General features: G+C 40.7%; 1 protein-coding gene and 1 pseudogene across 1 annotated transcript in view; one reads left to right on the forward strand and one right to left on the reverse strand.

The window, feature by feature from the left end:
* Positions 1 to 702: 702 nt before the first annotated feature.
* CFAP58 (cilia and flagella associated protein 58) overlaps positions 703 to 20,796 on the forward strand; it is a 122,746-nt gene continuing 102,652 nt past the window's right edge. Inside the window, exons 1-4 of the mRNA XM_009010251.5 lie at positions 703 to 833; positions 13,079 to 13,360; positions 17,212 to 17,360; positions 19,976 to 20,132. Coding sequence (XP_009008499.1) covers positions 825 to 833; positions 13,079 to 13,360; positions 17,212 to 17,360; positions 19,976 to 20,132 — 597 coding nt within the window. The 5' untranslated portion in view covers positions 703 to 824. The remainder of the gene's footprint in view (positions 834 to 13,078; positions 13,361 to 17,211; positions 17,361 to 19,975; positions 20,133 to 20,796) is intronic.
* On the reverse strand, positions 15,885 to 16,270 carry LOC100408088 (ATP synthase F(0) complex subunit f, mitochondrial pseudogene; annotated as a pseudogene).

Raw genomic sequence — 20,796 nt, forward strand, 5'->3', positions numbered from 1 at the left:
GAGTCTTGCACATTTCACTAACCAAGGAGTATAATTACTTCAACTGTTTGTAACTGAAGTCCAGAAAGGGTAGAGGCGAAGGGGAGAGAAGAGGGCGTAGAAATGGTTTTGGGAGAGGGGTCCCAGAAGAGAGGGAGATTTTCGCGATATGGTGCTACATATATTTTTCCAGGGTGCCTTAAGTTCTGCGCCCTATTTTTCTCACCCCTAATATTAGAATAAACACTTTGAAGGCAGCGTCTGTGCTTTCTCTACCTCAGCTTTCCCTCCGTGTCTTGCACACAGTGGCTGTCTTACAAAGGTTGAGCTGACTGAAGGAGAGGTATTTCCACGTTGTCTCAGAAGGAAGAGGGTAGCCGCCTTTCCTTCCCTCATCCGGAACCTTCTGGTCCACATTTCCTTCCAAGCGTTAGTCCTCGGTTCTCCATGCTTGGCTCCCTAGTGTCCCCCACCGTCCTTTCTGGGTGGCCTCTTTCCATTCCTCCTCGCTGTCTCCATCTGCTCACACCGTGGGGCTCTTCCCAGTCTCTCAGGGGCGCCGCCCGTTCATTTCCTTGGCTCCGCCCCATTGGCGACATAGTTGCATATTTCTCTGAGGAACCCCAGGTGCCGGCCTCAGAAGCTCCTCCCCTTTCGAACTCCAGCTAGCGCCCCTAGGGGGAGTGGCGGTTGCCAGGCGACGGGAGGACGCGCCTAGAGCAGGGTTTCCGTCCCGGGCGGGCGATAGAGACAGCGTGTAGCGCTTTTAGCTCCTTCCCCAGACTCCGGCCCAGCGCCTGCGATCTCCACAGCAGCCTCTGAGGTCGCCCCCAGAGAGCATCAGGATGGCCGAGGTCAGGAGTCAGCGCCCCTCTGTCGCCTCTCCTTTGACCCCACCCCATTGTCCTTCTCCTACTGACGATTGTCACAAACGGTGATTCCAATATTTCCCCTATCAACATCTTATCCCCCTGCACCCTCACTCCCTCGCCTTTCACCAGTGGCTGCGGCCTCTTTACTCGCCGTTTCTCCTTCAATTGTGTGCCCCCCCATCCCCACTGTGGCATTGGCGCTGTGCTAAGTGCAGTAGGAAATTAATGAATTCTGAAATTCGCACGTGAAATGCACCCAGCCCTAGATTTTTAGTCATGGAGTGACACCATAAGAGAGGCTCACAGAGAAATATTGGAGATATCTTATCTCACAGGGGAAACCTGAAAGGTTTCACAGATGCCTGCTATTAGCCCAATCAATGGCCCTTGTCCACCTGTCACGCCCTGATTTCCTAACGTGATCACCTGTTACACGTCTGCATTAAGGCTTTTCAGGCCATTACCACTGCCTTGTGTGTTCATTAACTCCTGTGTTATCTCGTATCAACCCTACCACTCCCCCATATTACAATACATCCCATTTTCAGCTTCTCCAATGAGGGATCATTTCTGTAACCCTTCAATGTCTCCCTGTTTGCCCCTTAACCCCCTTATTTATAACCTCAAGAGTCTCGGGTCGCTGTCATTACTTGGCATTCACAGTCCCCATCCACTATGGCCCTACTCAAATCCTTCATGGCCCCATCAGAGGCCAGCCCCATCACCCACCATGGCCCCATGCTGCTGTGGCCACATCACTCCTTCCCATTATCCATAGTCATTTGTGTCTCTCTCTTTCCATTTCCTTTCTTGTTCCTTCTAGTTCTTTATTTTTTCATTATTACTTTTGAATGTTTTCTCCTCTTTTCTCCCACTAGTCATCTTTGTTTATTTCATTCTTCATTCCCCATAGGGAAGCCCCAGCCTCTCAGAAGCACCACCCATCATTTCCTTGGCTCTGCCCTATTCAGTATATTCTTGCATATTTCTCTGAGGAATCCTGCCCAGGTGCTGGCCTCAGAAGCTTCTCTACTTTATGAATTAGTTATTTCCATTTCCCTCTTTCCATTACTCCTCTCATTTCTTCCTTTCTTCTACTTTTCTTCTTACTTGACCTCAGCCAACTTTCTTGCCTCTGCTTTCACAATTCTCTATTTTCCCTCTGACCTCATCTTATATTGCCTTCTCTTTCCCTTCTCCGCACTAATTGCTATTCCCAGAACTTAGGACAGTGCCTGGCACATAGCAAACACTCAATGAATAGGTGAAGAATAAAGAAATGCCACAATTCCTCTCTGATCAGTTCATGTTGATTTCATGCTTCAGAAACAGATACCATTACATGTTGTAATAGTGGAAATACCAACTGTTTATTGGCCACAGCTAAGAGATTATTTTTGCTTTGCTTTTAAAAGTAATATACTTTTTAATGACAATATGAACAAATCTCTTTTGTTCCTAAAAGTTTCTTTAAAAACTTTTCCTTTGGTATTTTTCCATTCCTGTGCTAAGTGCCAGATATATAGGGAAAACTTGGACTGCAAACAAATCATTAGGCTGGTGATCGAGTGTTGACATTAATGCCATTTACAGGGATGGAACTGAGAACATTGTCATGATAAATTTTTGTGTGTGCTTATGTTTAGCATCAACAGGGGAGAAGCACAGAGCAGCAGCAACACCATATTTCCTTAATATGGTTTTTCCTCCTTTGTGGAACTACTACATTGTGGTCTTTGCAATAATCTGCTTTTAGTTCAGGAAGAAAAACCTCTGTGAATTTAAAATTAGTACTAAAGTTGTTATACAAAATGCTATAGATGTGCTTGTGACTCTACATTTATTTTAATTTCCAAAGACTGTGTTTTGCTTGCATGCCATTGTTAGAGATTTAATTAATAGTACAAGGGTTTTTGAAAATCAAATATATGTAGACTTTCACCATATTGGGCAAGACAGGCTTGTCAAAACAGAAGGTAAACTAGACTCCTTAAAATCCTAAGGGTAAATTGAAATTTTACTTTATTACTGGGACTAGAGATCGTTTCAGTTGAATTCTTTGATTAGCAAGAGTGTTGATGCCAGGGGCCTTTGTAGAGAGAATATTAAAACATAACGTTGCAAACATAAATAAGACTTTGTAAGCCTTATCAGTCCTTTGCTTAAAAGTCTTGAGTGGTTCCCCATGGCCTGGAGAATAATGCAATCCATACTCCTTTGAATGTAATTCAGTGTCTCCACTGTGTATTCCTAACTCTCTAGCTAGTGTTTTCCTTTCTTTTCCCTGTCATACCTCTTATTCTTTTCTAAAATGCATACAGATTTTTTTTAACTTTTATTTTAGGTTCAGGGATAGATGTGCAGGCTCAGATAATAAGCATAGTACCTGATAGGTAATTTTTCCGTTCTGTACCCCCTCCCACCTTCCACCTTCAAGTAGGCCCCACTAGCTGTTGTTCCCTTCTTTGTGTCCATGTGTACTCAGTGTTTAGCTCCCAGTTATAAGTGACAACATGTGGTATTTGGTATTCTATTCCTGCATTAGTTAGTATAATGGCCTCCAACTCCATCCATGTTGCTGCAAAGGACATGATCTCATTCTTTTTTATGGCTGAGTAGTATTTCATGGTGTATATGCACCACATTTTCCCTTTTGTTTGGAGACGGAGTCTCACTCTGTTGCCTGAGCTGGAGTGCAGTGGCAGGATCTCAGCTCACTATAATTTCCACCTCACTGGTTCAAGCGATTCTCCTGCCTCAGCCTCCTGAGTAGTGGTGCCCACCATCACGCCTGGCTAATTTTTGTATTTTTAGTAGAGACAGGGTTTCACCATGTTGGCCAGGCTGGTCTTGAACTCCTGACCTGAGGAGATTCACTTGTCTCCGCCTCCCAAAGTGCTGGGATTACAGGTGTGAGCCACTGCGCTTGGCCCGTGTACCACGTTTTCTTTATCTAGTCTACTGCAGATGATATTCAAGTTGATTCTATGTCTTTGCTATTGTGAATAGTGCTGTGATGAACATATACATACATGCGTCTTCATAGTAGAATGATTTATATTCCTTTGGGTATATATTCAATAATGAAATTGCTGGGTTAAGTAATTCTAAGTTCTTTGAAAAATTGTCACACTGCTTTCCACAATGGCTGAACTAATTTGCATTCCTACCAGGAGAGTGTGTTCCCTTTTCTCCACAACCTTGCCAGTGTCTGCTATTTTTTTTTTTTTTTTAATGAAACCATTCTGATTGGTGTGAGATGGCATCTCATTGTGGTTTTGATTTGCATTTCTTTAATGATTAGTGATGTTGAGCATTTTTTTCATATGCTTGTTGTCTGCGTGTATGTCTTCTTTTGTAAAGTGTCTGTTCATATCCTTTGCCCACTTTTTAATGGGGTTGTTTTTTGCTTGTTATTTTGTTTAAGTTCCTTATAGAGTCAGAATATTAGACCTTTGTTGGACGCATAGTTTGCAAATGTTTTCTCCCATTCTGTAGGTTGTCTGTTTACTCTGCTGATAGTTTTTTTTTTTTTTTTTCTGTGCAGAAGCTCTTTAGTTTAATTAGGTCCCATTTGTCAATTTTTGTTTCTGTTGCAGTTGCTTTTAGCATCTTTGTCATGAAATCCTTGTCAGGGCCTATGTCCAGAATGGTATTTCCTAGGTTATCTTCCAGGGTTTTTATAGTTTTAGGTTTTACATTTAAGTCTTTAATACATCTTGAATTGATTTTTGCATATGGTATAAAGCAGAAGTGCAGTTTCAATCTTCTGCATATGGCTAGCCTATTATCCCAGCACCATCTATTGACTAGAGAATCCTTTTCCCATTGCTTTTTTGTTGATTTTGTCAAAGATCAGATGGTTATAGCTGTGCCGTGTTATTTCTGGACTCTCTATTCTGTTCCGTTCATCCCTCTTCTTCTTCAGGCAACTTTGATACTTGCACGGCCCTGAGCTTTGCTCAAGCTTTGCTGTCTGCTGGGAATGCCCCTTTTCTCCATATTCACCTATGAAAATTCCACTCTTCCTTCTAGGCCTGCTCAAATGCCAATTCTTTTATGAGATTTTTTTTTAAATTCTTGCTGCTGGAAATAATTCTCTTTCTGTGAGTTCATAGAGAACTTTATGATAGAGATCAAATTCTATGCTTTCATTAACTGCATTCATACCCCACCAGCAATTAAGTATAATTGCCCTGTGGATCAGCTGTTTATTTCTCATCTTGTTGTCTCCTACAGGGTCCATCACAGAATTTATGCATAGAGATCTTCAATAAATACTTGCTCAATGAATGAATAAATATATTAACCATACCCATTCTTCTTATTATGTTGTACTTAACAAGAAGTATTTGGATTTGTTTGCTAGAGCAGTCATAACAAAGTGCCACAATTTGGGTGGCTTACTCCAGTCTGAGCTCATCTTAACTTATTAAATAACTCTGATTCAAATAAGGTCGGATTAGCAGGGTTCAAAATACCTTTTTGGGAGACACAATTCAACGTTTAAAAGTAGAGAAATAAGAATTCCGATATAACTCACTCTTGGGTTCTCATCTAAGTAATTACCATACTTGCTTGAATTATATCTATATGTCTGGGCTTATATTTTGAAAGAGTTTGTTGCCCAGCTAACATGAAAAGCAAAGGTGGAAAAGTCCCATGAGTATTACACAGGGGCATTTTAGTACATTGAGGGTCATGGCCTAGCCTAACTTTCTTTTATATATATAATATATATATTTTATTGCACTTTAGGTTCTGGGGTACATGTGCAGAACATGCAGGATTGTTGCATAGGTACATACATGGCAATGTTGTTTGCTGCCTCCATCCCTATCACCTATATCTGGCATTTCTCCCTAGGTTATCCCTCCCCAACTCCCTACCTGCCCCTTTCCCTCCCCTAGTCTCCCCCACCAACATACCCCTTTGTGTGATGCTCCCCTCCCTGTGTCCATGTGTTCTCACTGTTCAACACCTGCCTATGATTGAGAGTATGCAGCGTTTGATTTTCTGTTTTTGTGTCAGTTTGCTGAGAATGATGGTTTCCAGATTCATCCATATCCCTAAAAAGGACACGAACTCATCATTTTTTTATGGCTGCATAGTATTCCATGGTGTAGATGTGCCACATTTTCCTTGTCCAGTCTATCATTGATGGGCATTTGGGTTGGTTCCAGGTCTTTGCTATTGTAGACAGTGCTACAATGAATATATGTGTGCATGTGTCTTTAAAATAGAACAATTTATAATCCTTTGGATATATACCCAGTAATGGGATTGCTGGGTCAAATGCAATTTCTATTTCTAGGTCCTTGAGGAATTGCCACACTGTCTTCCACAATGGTTGAACTAGTTTACACTCCCACCAATAGTGTAAAAGTGTTCCTATTTCTCCACATCCTCTCCAGCATCTGTTGTCTCCACATTTTTTAATGATCGCCATTCTAACTGGCATGAGATAGTATCTCAATGTGGTTTTGATTTGCATTTCTCTAATGACCAGTGATGATGAGCATTTTTTCATATGTTTGTTGGCCTCATAGATGTCTTCTTTTGAAAAGTATCTGTTCATGTACTTCACCCACTTTTGAATGGGTTTGTTTTTTTCTTATAAATCTGTTTTAGTTCTTTGTAGATTCTGGACATTAGTCCTTTGTCAGATGGGTAGATTGCAAAAATTTTTTCCCATTCTGTTGGTTGCCGGTTCACTCTAATGATTGTTTCTTTTGCTGTGCAGAAGCTCTGGAGTTTAATTAGATCCCATTTGTCTATTTTGGCTTTTGTTGCCAATGCTTTTGTTGTTTTAGTCATGAAGTCCTTGCCTATGCCTGTGTCCTGGATGATTTTGCCTAGGTTTTCTTCTAGGGTTTTTATGTGTTAGGTCTTATGTTTAAGTCTTTTATCCATCTGGAGTTAATTTTAGTGTAAGGTGTCAGGAAGGGGTCCAGTGTCTGCTTTCTGCACATGGCTAGCCAGTTTTCCCAACAATGTTAATTTTATTTATTATTAATATTATTTTTTTGAGACGGAGTTTCGCTCTTGTTACCCAGGCTGGAGTGCAATGGTGCAATCTTGGCTCACTGCAGCCTCTGCTTCCTGGGTTCAAGCAATTCTCCTGCCTCAGCCTCCCCTGGGATTACAGGTGCGTGCCACCATACTCAGCTAATTTCTGTATTTTTAGTAGAGACGGGGTTTCACCATGTTGACCAGGATGGTCTTGATCTCTTGACCTTGTGATCCACCTGCCTCGGCCTCCCAAAGTGCCGGGATTACAGGCTTGAGCCACTGCACCCGGCCCAACAATGTTTATTAAACAGGGAATCCTTTCCCCATTGCTTGCTTTTGTCAGGTTTGTCAAAGATCAGATGGTTGTAGATGTGTGGCATTGCCTCCGAGGCCCTCTGTTCTGTTTCATTGGTCTATATCTCAGAGATAGAACAGAGTAGTATAGTTTGAAGTCAAGTAGCGTGATGCCTCCATCTTTGTTCTTTTTGCTTCAAATTTACTTGGATATGTGGGTTCTCTTTTGGTTCCATGAAGTTTAAGGTGGTTTTTTCCAGTTCTTTGAAGAGGGTCATAGGTAGCTTGATGGGGATAGCACTGAATGTACAAATTATTTTGGGCAGTATGACCATTTTCACAATATTGATTCTTCCTAACCATGAGCATGGGATGTTTTTCCATCTGTTTGTGTCCTCTCTTATTTCCATGAGCAGTGGTTTGTAGTTCTCCTTGAAGAGCTCCTTTATATCCTTTATTAGTTGTTCCTAGGTATTTTATTCTCTTTGTAGCAATTGTGAATGGCAGTTTGTTCTTGACTTGGCTCTCTGTAAGTCTATTACTGGTGTATAGGAATACTTGTGATTTCTGCACATTGATTTTGTATCCTGAGACTGCTGAAGTTGCTTATCAGTTTCAGGAGATTTTGGGCTGAGACGATGGGGTCTTCTAGATATACAATCATGTCGTCTGCAAATAGAGACAATTTGACTTCCTCCTTTCCTATTTGAATACCCTTTATTTCTTTTTCTTGCCTGATTGCTCTGGCTAGAACTTCTGATACTATATTGACTAGGAGTGGTGAGAGCGGGCATCCTTGTCTAGTGCCAGATTTCAAAGGGAATGCTTCCAGTTTTTACCCATTTAGTATAATATTGGCTGTGGGTTTGTTGTAAATAGCTTTTATTATTTTGAGAAACTTAATGTCCATACTTAGTTTATTGAGAGTTTTTTAGCATAAAGGCTGTTGAATTTTGTCGAAGGCTTTCTCTGCATCTATTGAGATAATCATGTGGTTTTTGTCTTTGGTTCTGTTTATGTGGTGAATTATGTTTATAGAGTTGTGTATGTTGAACCAGCCTTGCATCCCAGGGATGAAGCCTGCTTAATTGTGATAAGCTTTTTGATTGTTGTTGCAATAGTTTGCCAGTATTTTATTGAAGATTTTTGCATCTATGTTCATCATGGATATTGGCCTGAAGTTTTCTTTTCTTGTTGAGTCTTTGCCAGGTTTTGGTATCAGGATGATGTTGAACTCAAAATGATTTGGGAAGGATTCCCTCTTTTTGGATTGTTTGGAATTGTTTCAGAAGGAGTGGTACCAGCTCCTCTTTGTATGTCTGGTAGAATTCAGCTGTGAACTTATCTGGACCTGGGCTTTTTTTGGTTGGTAGGCTATTAATTGCTGCCTCAACTTCAGCCCTTGTTATTAGTCTAGTCAGGGTTTCAACTTCTTCCTGGTTTAGGCTTGGGAGGGTGCAAGTGTCCAGGAATTTATCCATTTCTTCCAGGTTTACTGATTTATGTGCATAGAGTTGTTTGTAGTAATCTCTGATGTTTGTAGTAATCTCTGATGGTAGTTTTATTTCTGTAGAATCTGTGGTGATATCCCCTTTATCATTTTTTATTGCATCTATTTGATTCTTCTCTCTTTTCTTTTTTATTAATCTGGCTAGCAGTCTGTCTATTTTGTTGATCTTTTCAAAAAACCAGCTCCTGGATTTATTGATATTTTGAAGTTTTTTTTCTGTCTCTATCTCCTTCAGTTCTGCTCTGATCTTAGTTATTTCTTGTCTTCTGCTAGCTTTTGAGTTTTTTTGATCTTGCTCCTCTAACTCTTTCAATTTTGATGATAGGGTGTCGATTTTAGATCTTTCCTTGCTTCTCATATGGGCATTTATTGATGTGAATTTTCCTCTAGACACTGCTTTAAATGTGTCCCAGAGATTCTGGTACATTGTGTTTTCGTTCTTGTCAGTTTTGAAGAACATCTTTATTTCTGCCTTCATTTCATTGTTTATCCAGTCAACATTCAAGAGCCAGTTGTTCCGTTTCCATGAAGTTGGCAGTTCTGAATTAGTTTCTTGATCCTGAGTTCTAATTTGATTGCATTATGGTCTGAGAGATTGTTATGATTTCCGTTCTTTTGCATTTGCTGAGGAGTGATTTACTTCTAATTATGTGGTCAGTTTTAGAGTAGGTGTGATGTGATGCTGAGAGGAATGTATGTTCTGTGGATTTGGGGTGGAGAGTTCTGTAAATGTCTATTAGATTTGCTTGTTCCAGATCTGAGTTCAAGTCCTGGATAGCCTTGTTAATTTTCTGTCTTGATCTAAAGATAGTGGAGTGTTAAAGTGTCCCACAATTATTGTGTGGGAGTCTAAGTCTCTTTGTAGGTCATTGCTTTATGTTTCTGGGTGCTCCCATATTGAGTGCATATATATTTAGGATCGTTAGCTCTTGTTGTTGCATTGATCCTTTTACCATTATGTAATGCCCTTCTTTATCTCTTTTGATCTTTGTTGGTTTAGAGTACATTTTATCAGCGACTAGGATCGCAACTCCTGCTCTTTTTTTGCTCTCCATTTGCTTGATAAATCTCCTCCATCCCTTTATTTTGAGCCTATGTGTGTCCTTGCACATGAGATGGGTTTCCTGAATACAGCACACCTATAGGTTTTGAATTTTTATCCAATTTGCCAGTCTATGTCTTTTGATTGTGGCATTTAGCCCATTTGCATTTAAAGTTAATATTGTTATGTGTGTGAATTTGATCCTGCCATTTCGATGCTAGCTGGTTGTTCTGACCATTAGTTGATGCAGTTTCTTCATTGTGTCTTTACCATTTGGTACGTTTTTGGAGTGGCTGGTACTGATTGTTCCTTTCTATATTTAGTGCTTCTTTCAGGAGTTCTTATAAGGCAGGCCTGATGGTGATAAAATCTCTGAGCAATTACTTGTTCATAAAGGATTTTATTTCTCCGCTTATGAAGCTTAGTTTGGCTGGGTATGAAATTCTAGGTTGAAAGTTCTTTTCTTTAAGGATGTTGAATATTGGCCCCTACTCTCTTCTGGCTTGTAGGGTTTCTGCCGAGAGATCCGCTGTGAGTCTGATAGGCTTCCCTTTGTGGGTAATTTGACCTTTCTCTCTGGCTGCCCTTATCATTTTTTCCTTCATTTTAACGCTGATGAATCTGAAAATTATGTGCCTTGGGTTTGCTCTTCTTGAGGAATATCTTTATGGTGTTTTCTGTATTTCCTGGACTTGAATGGTGTCCTGCCTTGCTAGGTTGGGGAAGTTCTCCTGGATAATATCCTGAAGAATGCTTTCCAGCTTGGATTTGTTCTGTCACATTCAGGTACACCTATCAAACATAGATTAGGTCTTTTCACATAATCCCATATTTCTTGGAGGCTTTGTTCATTTCTTTTTCTCTTTTTTCTCTACTCTTACCTTCTCATTTTATTTCATTGAGTTGATCTTCAATCTCTGATATCCTTTCTTCTGCTTGGTTGATTAGGCTATTGAAACTTGTGTATGTTTCTTGAAGTTCTCATGTTGTGTTTTTCAGCTCCATCAGGTCACTTATATTCTTCTCAAAGCTATTTATTCTTGTTAGCATTTTGTCAAACCTTTTTTCAAGGTTCTTAGTTAATTGGTTAGAATATGTTCCTTTAGCTCAGAGAAGTTTGTTATTACCCACTTTCTGAAGCCTGTTTCTGTCAATTCATCAGACTCATTCTTCATCCAGCTTTATTCCCATGCTGGTGAGGAGTTATAATCCCTTGGAAGAGGAGATATGTTCTGGTTTTTGGTGTTTTCATCCTTTTTGCACTGGTTTCTTCCCATCTTTCTCGATTCATCTACCTGTGGTCTTTGTAGTTGGTGACTTTTGGATGGGGTCTGAGTAGAAGTCCTTTTTCTGATGATAGATTTATTTCTTTCTGTTTTTTTAGTTTTCCTTCTAACAGTCAGACCCCTCTGCTGTAGGACTGCTAGAGGTCCACTCCAGACCCTGCTTGCCTGGGGATCACCTGTGGTAGCTGCAGAACAGTAAGGGGGGTTGCTGCCAGTTTCTTCTTCTGTTATCTTCATCCCAGAAGGATACCTGCCAGATGTCAGCCTAAGCTCTCCTTTATGAGGTGTCTCTTTGGATATACAGGAATAGGGGAGCTGCTTGAGGAGACAGTCTGTCCCTCAAGTGCCAGCTACTCAGGAGGTGCTGAGCTGTGAGCTCCATTGTTCTGTTCAGAACTGCTGGCAGGTACGTTTAAGTCTGCTGCAGTGGAACTCATAAACACCTTTTTTCCCCAGGTGCTCTGTCCTGGGAAGGTGGGGCTTTATTTATAAGTTCCTGATGTGCTGCTGCCTTTTTTCAGAGCTTCCCTGCCCAGCGAGGAGGTAGCCTTGTCACAGTCTGCCAGCAGAGATGTTGCGGAGCTGCTGTGGGCTCTGCCCAGCTGTCGTGTGAAATTCCTTGCGGTTTTGTTTATGGAGGAATAGTTAGAACTGCCTCGGTAATGGTGGTCCACCTCGGTAATGGCAGTCTGCCTCAGTAATGGCGGACTGCCTTGGTAGTGGTGGACTGCCTCGGTAATGGTGGACACCCTTTCCCCACAGATCTGGACCGTCCCAGGACCAGCTGTGCTTGCTGTGAAACTCTCAATCCAGAGCGTTTCAGATTGCTGGTGTTTGTGGGAGTGGGACCCTCCAAGCCAGATCACCTTACTCCCTGTTTCAGCCCCCTTTTCTTCAGTTGAATGGGTGACTGTCTCTCAGGCGTTCCAGGTGCCAGTTGAAATGGCTGCCCAGATTTGTGTGAGTTTTTGTGTGAAGACTTGCTGCGCCATGCTGCAAACTCTTGGTGCTTTTCCACCTGGGAATATCCTGGTCTGTGGGCAGTAAAAGCTTGTTTGGAAATGCGGTGATCACTCACCCTCTGTGTTCTCACTGGGAGCTGTACTCTAGAGCTGTTATTACTCAGCTGTCTTGGATCTCAACCTAGCCTAAATTTATTAAGGGATAAAAATGATGGGGCCCAGTGTGGTGGCTCATGCCTGTAGTCCCAGCACTTTGGGACGCTGAGGTGGGTGGATCACAGGGTCAAGAGATGGAGACCATCCTGGCCAACATGGTGAAACCTTGTATCTACTAAAAATACAAAAAAAATTAGCTGGGTGTGGTGGCACTTGCCTGTAGTGCCAGCTACTCAGGAGTCTGAGGCAGGAGAATCATTTGAATCCAGGAGACAGAGGTTGCAGTGAGCTGAGATCATGCCACTGCACTTTAACCTGGTGACAGAGCAAGACTCCATCTCAAAAAAAAAAAAAAAAAAGAGACAGAGGGAATCTCTTTTGGGAGACAATTCCATGCATATTTCAGGTGAATTTCACTGTACATGTAATTTCATGATATCATGATATCTATGCCAAGATCTTCCTATGTCTGGCCTCAACACACCATGGCCCCCAACTTTACAGTCTTAGGGGCAATAAGAAGCAGGACCCCATGAAAAGAGACCAGGGTTTGGAATAATCATAACAACTATGAAAATTCATTGAATCCTTACTATATGCCAGGCACTTGGCTAAGTGTTTAACATCAATGATCTCATTTAATCTAGTCCTTGGCAACATCACATGGTGGGAACTACTATTATCTTAATGCATATAAATTCTGCATATATATCCCAATGCATATAGATGTAATATGTATAAATATATAATGTGTATGTATGTGTATATATATGTGTATACACACACATAGGCATCAGGGACTGAACAAGGACCTTTTCCATCATATAATCTTAATTTTTCTGTTTATCAGTGGCTTTAATTTTGCTTGTATAAAGGTGTTTCATTTAGGGATAATAGCAGTAATTCCTTGATAGTAATGATGTAAATGTTGCAATGCTCTTTCCCATCCCTGCTTTTTTATATAGGAAAAGGGTGAAAAGCAAGTCCTGGAAGAATCTGCATTTGAAGAAATCGAAAGAGATTTTCAGGAGGTTCTCCGTGAACTTTCAGGAGACAAAAGTCTGGAAAAATTTAGGATTGAATATGAGAAGCTTCATGCTGTCATGAAAAAGTCTTATGGCAATGAAAAGCGTCTGATGGCCAAATGCAGAGAGCTAAATGCAGAGATTGTAGTGAATTCAGCAAAGGTCGCCACTGCCCTTAAGCTCTCTCAGGACGATCAGACCACCATTGCATCCCTAAAGAAGGTCAGTGATCTTCTAGAAATGGAATGAACCTGAATTTAAAACATCATTCTCTCATTATATTGGCACCTCTAGGCTGGTAGTAAATGAGTTATTAGGTAAAAATTTACATGATTTTATATTCACAAAGCCCAAGGAATAATGTTCATTTTCAAAGAAAATGATTTTTTAGCCTGGGTGAATCGCATCATGCAGAAAATAATGGAGAATCTCACTGGCTTGGTTTCTGGGAAATAATGGGTTAGGAAGAGGATTTAGAGATAAGTAAATGCAATATTTGTAATCTCAGTATGTCTTATTTGATGCATGATGAGTAATTTAATACCTCATGATAATAGCTTGTTAAAGATACTTTCGTATTTCTACTTTTTCTCCTGTTTTAGTAAAGATTGCCTTGAGAATTCCTAGATAGTAATTTTCATGATTTTTCTTTCCAGCACCCCTTTTCTTTCCTTTCAATCCTCCCGGTTCCTCATAGTAGGAGAACAGAGATTCAGTCTGGGGATACTGAGGATGTATTTCTTTGTTTTACACTAGATTTTTTTCATCTTTAAGTGTGTTGCATTATTTTGAAGGTAAAATATAAATGTTCCTTGTTGACTTATGGTGATAAGAGGTTGAAACAACTAAAACTCTATGAGAAATAATTTAAAAATTTTTTAGACAATTGCCTTGATATTATGCAATTAGATGCCACCCAGTTCAAATTAATTTCCAAGACCAAATCCAAAATATGGATTATCAATTCATTTAGAAACTGCTCATTTTTAAGTGTCATTTAAAAATTTATTGTCATTTTCTTCTTCTCCTTGCTGAAAAACCAACATAAGAAGAGTTTAAGTCATTTTATAATGGAAAAAACCATTTTTCATTGTAAATTTAAAAACTGAAAGTAGGCTAGGTGTTGTGGGTCATGCCTGTAATCCCAACACTTTGGGAGGCCGAGGTGGGTGGATCACCTGAGGTCAGGAGTTTGAGACCAGCCTGGCCAATATGGTGAAAACCCATCTCTACCAAAAATACAAAAATTAGCTAGGTGTGGTGGCATGTGCCTGTAGTCCCAGCTACCTGGGAGGCTGAGGCAGAGAATCACTTGAATCAGGAAGTGGAGTTTGCAGTAAGTGGAGCTTGTGCCACTGCACTCCAGCCTAGACAGCAGAGTGAGACTTCATCTCCAAAAAACAAAACAAAAAAACAAACAAAATAGAGGAAATGGAGGTCATGAATGGATTAAAATCTGACTGGTAAAGTTGATTCAGATAAATCTTTTGTATTTATTTTTTAATGTAAGTATCTTTCATTTGTTTTGTTAAAAATAGCACGTATGGTTGCTTCATAAGAAATATTCTACAAACTGACATTTTGCTTTGAATCACCGAATTATGTGCTATAGTTACCCAAGAGCAATCTTTCTAATGTAATAGTGACCATGAATTGTTACATTAAATACTCTCTTCTACCCATTTTATTCCTTGTCAATATACAAGTAGAATATTTTCACCAAAAGCATATAGGTTCTTATCTGTATAAAGGACCCTCATTCTACTTGACAAAATTTTGCAAGAAAGTTAAGTGGTGGCCTAAAACTCAAAGCTGTTGTGTATTAGTCAGTCATCACATTGCTATAAAGAAATACTTGAGACCAGGTAATTTATAAAGACAAGAGGTTTAATTGGCTCATGGTTCTGCAGGCTGTCCACAAAGTATAACACTAACATCTGCTCAGCTTCTCGGGAGGCCTCAGGAAACTTAGAGTTATGGCAGAAGGCAAAGTGGAGCAGACACTTCACATGGGCCAGAGCAGGAGCAAGAGAGGGAACAGGGAGGTGCCACACACTTCTTTTTTTAACTTTTGAGTGCAGGGGTACATGTGCAGGTTTGTTACATAGGTAAACATATGTCATGGGGGTTTGTTGTACAGATTATTTAATCACCAGTTATTAAGCTTAGTATCTATTAGTTATTGTTTCCTTACCTTCTCCCTCCTCCTACCTTTCACCCTCCGAAAGACCCTAGTGTGTTTTATTCCCCTCTATGTATCCATGTGCTCTCACTTGCAGCTCCCACTTGTAAGTGAGAACAAGTGGTATTTGGTTTTCTGTTCCTGTGTTAGTTTGCTAAGGATAATGGCCTCCAGCTCCATCCATGTCCTCCAACCAAAGGACATGATCTTATATTTTTTTATGACTGCATAGTATTTCATGGTGTATATGTACCACATTTTCTTTATCCAGTCTACCATTGATGGGCATTTGAGTTGATTCCATGCCTTTGCTATTGTGAATAGCAGTGTAATGAACATATGCATGCACATCACACACTTTTAAATGACCAGCTTTCGTGAGAACTCACTCACTTACTGGCACAAGGACAGTACCAAGAAGATGGTGCTAAACCATTCATGAGAAATCCACCCCCATGATTCAATCACCTCCCACCAGGCCCCACATCCCACACTGGAGATTACATTTCTTTTCTTTCTTTTTTTTTTTTAAACCAGTCATCTTTTATTTGGAGGTTAATTCCATTAGGATATGAAAGGATTCAGCAATAATCAAGACCGTGTTCCTTATGGAGGGGCTCAAGCCAAGAAGGTCGTGGAGGGGAGTGCAGAGCTTGTCTTCTTCAGTGGTACTTGCGTCACCGCTCATGCTTGAGCTCCTTGTAGGAAAAGGTGTAGTTGAAGACCATGTAGCATGCCAGCACCATGGCAATCCCTGCGATGCTGCCCTTCTTCACATTGATATATTTGTTATCGTACCGGTAGTAACCGCTTCGAAACGCTCCGACAATGCCACTAGGGCTAAAGTCCCGCATCAAGATCCAGCTTGGCAGCTCTCCTAGTCTGACCTCCAGAAGTTTCTTGTCCTTCAATGGTATGACTGATGCCATCTTGGAGTAGTGGTGTCCGCTGTGCCGGGCTGCGCGAGGACTGGGATTACATTTCAATATGAGAGTTGGGCAGGGATACATATTCAAACTATGTCATGTTGCAAAACTTACTGTGCTTTGCTTTTTTACTGCAACTGCTGTAATTCACTTTTAAGTATTTATGTCAATATTATACATTGCATTTTATAACACTAAGGAAGCCAAAGCTGCATGGGTCCTTGCTTCCATTCCCTGTTAAGGGGTTTTTTCCCCCCATATGAAAGCATTTGATAAGAAGGCTTGAGCTTAAGTTTCTGAAAAATGGGAATTACTAAGGTTGTTGGGTACAGTTAGGTAACAGTAAAGAACAGCATTGCTGTGGGTTGTTCCAAAGCTCACATTGCCACTAGGAGGTCACTTGGGACCAGATGATAAAACATATTTTTTATTTACAAACCTATCAAGAGGTTTAATTCAATCTGTCAATTTAGGGCTTGGATCTATGATCATTCCTCAGGTGATAAAACTTATTGTTTTCCCTTTTAATATCTGGACTTGGAAAGCACATAAACTTTCATTTCTAATTTTGCAAACCTTGCAGTAAGTGAGCCTCGTAGCCACACTCACCTACACAAGAAAAAATACCCTCTGCCATTCCCCTACTTTATTTTATTTTATTTTTTTGAGACAGGTTCTTACCCTATCATCCAGGCTGGAGTGCAGTGGCACAATTGCAGCTCACTGCAGCCTCAAACTCCTGGGCTCATGAGGTCTTCTTGCCTTGGCCTCCTGAGTAGCTGGGACTACAGGCCAATCCTCCCCTTTCAATGTGCTATTCACTATTGACTAGTTCCTGTTAAACAATTCAGTCCATGCACATTTACACAACGGCACTGTGGTCACGGTGTTATTCTGTTTGCTAGTTTATGTTGCTTCTAGAATCCAGTTTGGTCTTTCTCACCGATATCCTATGGCCCATCTAGGAAATTGAAAAGGCCTGGAAGATGGTGGACTCAGCCTATGACAAGGAGCAGAAGGCCAAGGAGACAATTCTTGCTCTGAAAGAGGAAATAGTGAACCTGACCAAACTAGTCGAGCAAGGCTCTGGACTGTCAATGCACCAGGATAGCAAGTAGGTTATAGCCTTGTTGATGTATGTTGAACTCACTTTTTCAGAGGCCTCCTTCAATGGACAGCCTGGGGCTTGCCAGTGTCTTCCTGAACATTTGTGATACAAGACTCTTCTTTATTGGGTTCTCAGGGATTATTTTCTGTCTGTTGCATTTTAAGTAAAGTTCTTTTCTCCACACCTAAGAAAATTTGTGGTTATCTTAAACGTCTGCCTCCATGGGAATCGGTAGTATAGTTTCAAAATGAGTAAGGTTTTGGATTTATTTCTCTCTAACTTGTGTAGAATGTAATGGTCTGCCTTTCTGCCCAGAGTCCCAGCAACTTCCACCCACTCCCTATGATCAGTCTCATCATCGTCTGTCCCACCCTTCAGATTCTAGGACAGAAAACAGAGCTTTTTTTCACCTCTGCTGCCCCCACCCCCCATCTCTTAAAGTCTCTATCTTGTTGACTTGGTCTTCTAAGCATGGCCTTTCCCTCCTTCTGGTAACCAGTGCTACTGTCTTGGTTCAGGCCTCCTATTCTTTGCCAGATTTGGCAGTAGCCTCCTAACTGGTCTCCCTTCCTGCAGAAGACACGTCCTTTATTCCATCATTGCTACCAAATTTAGGCTCCTGAAACATATGTGTACCTATCTTCAGCATAAACACTTTCAATAGCTACCCATACCCGAAGGATAAAGCCCAGGCTCTTGACTGTGTCATCCAGAGCCCTTTGAAAAGCTGCCCCAGTCAGCCTCTCTAGCCTTGGGCCAGCCTACCAGATTGCTCACACCTCCATGCCTTTGTACATGCTGCTTTCCATGCTCAGAATGCCTTTTCTTCCATTCTCCCCCTGTTCAACTTTTATGCCACGTTTAAGACTCACCTCAAACACTGTCTTAACTTCATCACCATCAATATCACTGTTCCAACATTCTTTCCACATCCAGACTCCAATGACCACAAGAAAGTCGCTATGTTCTCTGTTTCCACAGGACCCAACATTTACCTCCAGTATGGTACTGATCAGATTGTACTGAAATTATTTGTTGATGTGCTTCTCTACCCGTTAGACTGTGAACTCAGTGAAGGAAGACATCTTTATATCCCCTCCAGGAGCCCAGCACTCTGTGGGGCACGCAAAACATGCCATTGATGAATGAATTAGGAATAAGCATACACTTCCTTGAGCAGCCAAGGAAACTAACCAAATCTAATGTTGCTGTTTTGGTTTCTTATGCTTTTTTGATGTGTTGATCCTACATTGACACATAGTTCTAAGTACAGGTATTGGGAAAAGGAATAAGAAATAAATACAGAAAATGTGATGCCTGTAGTGTGGACTTTATCTTATTGTTAAGGAAGTCAAGCATATTCAAAGCAACTACTGAAAAGGAATGCCAGGGAACGGATTCAGATACAAGTAGTTTTCAACAAGCATTGGAAGAGGGTGAGGAGGAGAACTAAAGAAGTAATCCAGCCCATAATTTCATCTTTAACGGTGTCCCCTGCTGTAACTATCTGTATTCATAGTAACCTTATAATTTGAGGTTTTATTTCTGCAGTAGAAGAATTTGAGTGCAGGTTTGAAGGTTCCTTATTAAACATTTGTTCCATCAAAGGTGTTGGTAAATATACTTTGTCTAGTTACTGTGTTTTGAGCAGCTGTTTGATGACTGTCAGCTACAAGAGTCTGCAGTGCAAGTTCTCTGCCTTCTCAGCTCTAAAAGTTGCTTTGCTCTAGATTCATTCTGCTGCAGAGGTCCTATCAGACACTGAGCTTCCACTTGCAGAGTGCTAATTCTGCAGGAAGTCATGCCAAATCATATGGAATGGCTTTTGAAATTTGGAGGTAACTCGTTTACAATTCAAATCAATGAATATTATCACATAACCTCCAAATATGGGCATCAGGAATGATTTTCCCAATTTTTTTCTTTGTAACATTTTATCTGGGCTGCATCCATTTGGGAGAAACTAATCCCTTTAGGTAAATGGATAGAAAACTAGCAATGCGTATTATTTGCTTCTGTTTATGCCTCATTCTAGAGTTTATGGCTGTGATCATAGCCCTCCAGTGGATACATTAAACAAATAATTTCCTAAATTGACATCTGCTTAGGATTAATTACCAGAGTTGACAATAGCAATATAGTCTTATTGTAACAAATTCAAGTAATACAGAGGTATGGGAAGTATCAACCCCCACAACTTTCCACCCTAAATTTCTCAGAGATAGTCAGTGATCTATTTTTCTGGGCTTCTATAAAAATGCCTCCAAAACACACACACACACACACACACACACACACACACACACACACACACTCTCTCTCTCTCTCTCTCTCTCTCTCTCTCTCTCTCTCTCTCTCTCTCTTGCATGAGAAATACATTGTATTTTCTTAAGAACAAAAAAAAAAATGGATTAAACTATGCATGTTATCATTAGGATTTCTTTCCAGTTAACACCTCACAATCTGATCCCATCTCAGGACATAAAGATCTTTCTCTTTAATGCCTGATTAGTGTTAATCATTGACTTGACATGTCTCCCAGGAAAGGAGCTCAGAGAATGATATGAAGGACCCCTGAGGAGATAGCCATTTAGTTTGACTCCTGTGTTCTTCCTTTTTAGCATTCGAGATTTACTGAGGTTCAAAGAAGAAGTGACAAAGGAGAGAGACCAGCTCTTATCAGAAGTGGTAAAATTACGAGAATCCCTAGCTCAGACCACTAAACAGCAGCAAGAAACCGAGCAATCAAAAGAGGAGGCTGAACAAGCCATCAGTCAGGTCTGCCATGGAGGGCAAGAAGAAGAAATATTTCTTTCCAGAGGATGTTTGTCCTTCTGCAGTCTCTATTCCCATCTTGTTCCTTTCTCAAATTTACCCCCTTGTGCCCAAATGAAATATCCTCAGTTCTGCTTGTTTCTCTAGCTGGTTCCTTGAGAGGAGCTTTACTTGAGTTGAACTACTTGAATTGTTCTTTCTCTGTATTCTCTGTCTGAGAAGTCACTGAGGCAAGCACTCCCTACTTACCGTTATGGCTCAAAAAGATGACCCCCATGAAGGCCAGGGGTCCCAGCAACTGGGGATGGTGGAAGTAGTTTCTTTGGCCCTTCTTTATTTTATTTTTATTATTAGAAAGTCAGTTAGCTGACTCCTTCTGAATACTTTTATATAAAGCCAGAATTCAACGAGATCATACTCAATGTGCAGTCCCCAAGAGAAAAACTTGAGACCTGTTTGAACATGAGATAAGAGAAAGACTTTCCATAGAATACAGACATCAAGATAAACCTGTAGTGCTCTCTTTAGCAATATCCAGGGTCGTGTAAAACACAATTTTATACTTAGGGTAGCCAGCCACATTTTATTTAGTCCTTATTGATAGAGAATGGGATGAATTATTTCCATGTTTAATGCCCTAGAACTCTGAGCTTCCACATGTATTTGA

This window comes from Callithrix jacchus, chromosome 12, assembly GCF_049354715.1.
Source record: "Callithrix jacchus isolate 240 chromosome 12, calJac240_pri, whole genome shotgun sequence".
In the NCBI taxonomy this organism is placed as follows: Eukaryota; Metazoa; Chordata; class Mammalia; order Primates; family Cebidae; genus Callithrix; species Callithrix jacchus.